General features: G+C 54.5%; 1 protein-coding gene across 1 annotated transcript; it reads left to right on the top strand.

The window, feature by feature from the left end:
- Positions 1-404: 404 nt before the first annotated feature.
- On the top strand, positions 405-953 carry LOC130683694 (keratin-associated protein 9-2-like; the record flags this gene model as incomplete). Its single annotated transcript, XM_057501954.1, has 2 exons — positions 405-658; positions 731-953. Coding segments are annotated over 2 exons (477 nt in total), but the record flags the coding sequence as incomplete, so codon positions are not given.
- Positions 954-1,348: the final 395 nt, after the last annotated feature.

Raw genomic sequence — 1,348 nt, 5'->3', positions numbered from 1 at the left:
AGTGGGAACTGCATCACATGATCAGATTGTGATCATTACAGGAACGATGCTGATGAGGTGACCACATTCCTTTTTCCTGGAAAGAGTTGCTGTGAGTTATTCTCAATTAAGAAACACATCAAACACTTACTTGCTAAAAATTCATAAGAGGGAACAAAGTCTTCCTCTTTTACAATTCCCTAGTGGCTATGGAAAACAATATAAACAACAACAAGCAAAGTCCTTGTCATTGGTCCAAATTTTGGGGGTTCTGGACTATAAAAAGCTCCAGAACACAAGGAGACATCAGAATCTGAACAACTCACCTGCGAGCAAGAGCCCCCCTCTATCGTAACACGATGTGCCAGTCATGCTGCTCCCCCTGCTGCCAGCCCACCTGCTGTGGGTCTTGCAGCCGCCCAACTTGCTGTCAAACCACCTGCTGCAGGACCACCTTCTGCCGGCCAACCTGTGTGGCCACCTGCTGCCAGCCCACCTGCTGCCGCGCTCCCTGCTGCCAGCCCTCCTGCTGTGGGTCCATTGGCTGTGGACAGACCTGCTGGGGGTCCAGCTGCTGCCAGCCTTGCCACCGCCCAACCTGCTGTCAAACCAGCTGCTGCAGGACCACGTGCTGCCGGCCGACTTGTGTGGCCTCCTGCTGCCAGCCCACCTGCTGTGGGTCTAGTGGCTGGGGGTCCAGCTGCTGCCAGCCTTGCTGCCTCCCAGCCTGCTGTCAAACCAACTGCTGCAGGACCACCTGCTGCCGGCCGACTTGTGTGACCCCCTGCTGCCAGCCCTCCTGCTGTGGGTCTAGTGGCTGTGGACAGTCCTGCTGTGGATCCAGCTGCAGCCAGCCAGTGTGCTCTGGACCCGTGTACTGCCACAGAACCTGCTACCAGCCCACCTGCTGCTGCCTGCCTGGCTGCCTGCCACAGAGCTGTGGATCCAGCTGCTGCCAGCCTTCCTGCTGCTGATTGCCCGGCCAAGAACAGTCATCTGTCCACAACGTTGACGTGCCATTTGCCAACAAATCCACTTAGAAACGTACTGAAAGGCAGCACGCTCTCGCCAAAGTTGCTTTACTCATCTGCCTGTTCAGCGTGTGAACCAGCTTGATGGAGTGCGGCGTGCTTCACCCCGATTCTCTTGGTCCTTAGACCTTGTGAATCGTGTGGCAGCTTCATGCATCCTCCACATGGAGTGTTGGTCGCTGCTCTGACTCTGCACTCAAGATCTTCTTCCTCTCCTTCTAAGTGACTTGGGAAAACATATCCTTAGAGCTTTTACACACGTTTCTGCCACTGTTGAAAATCTCTCAGTCATGCTTTGTTTTTCCATGTACTCCCAGTTCTTGTATCCTGCTTTCTGC

Source organism: Manis pentadactyla, chromosome 4 (assembly GCF_030020395.1).
Source record: "Manis pentadactyla isolate mManPen7 chromosome 4, mManPen7.hap1, whole genome shotgun sequence".
NCBI lineage: Eukaryota > Metazoa > Chordata > Mammalia > Pholidota > Manidae > Manis > Manis pentadactyla.
The sequence above is the reverse complement of the archived record's forward strand: the minus strand, read 5'-3'. Positions and strand labels throughout refer to the sequence as shown.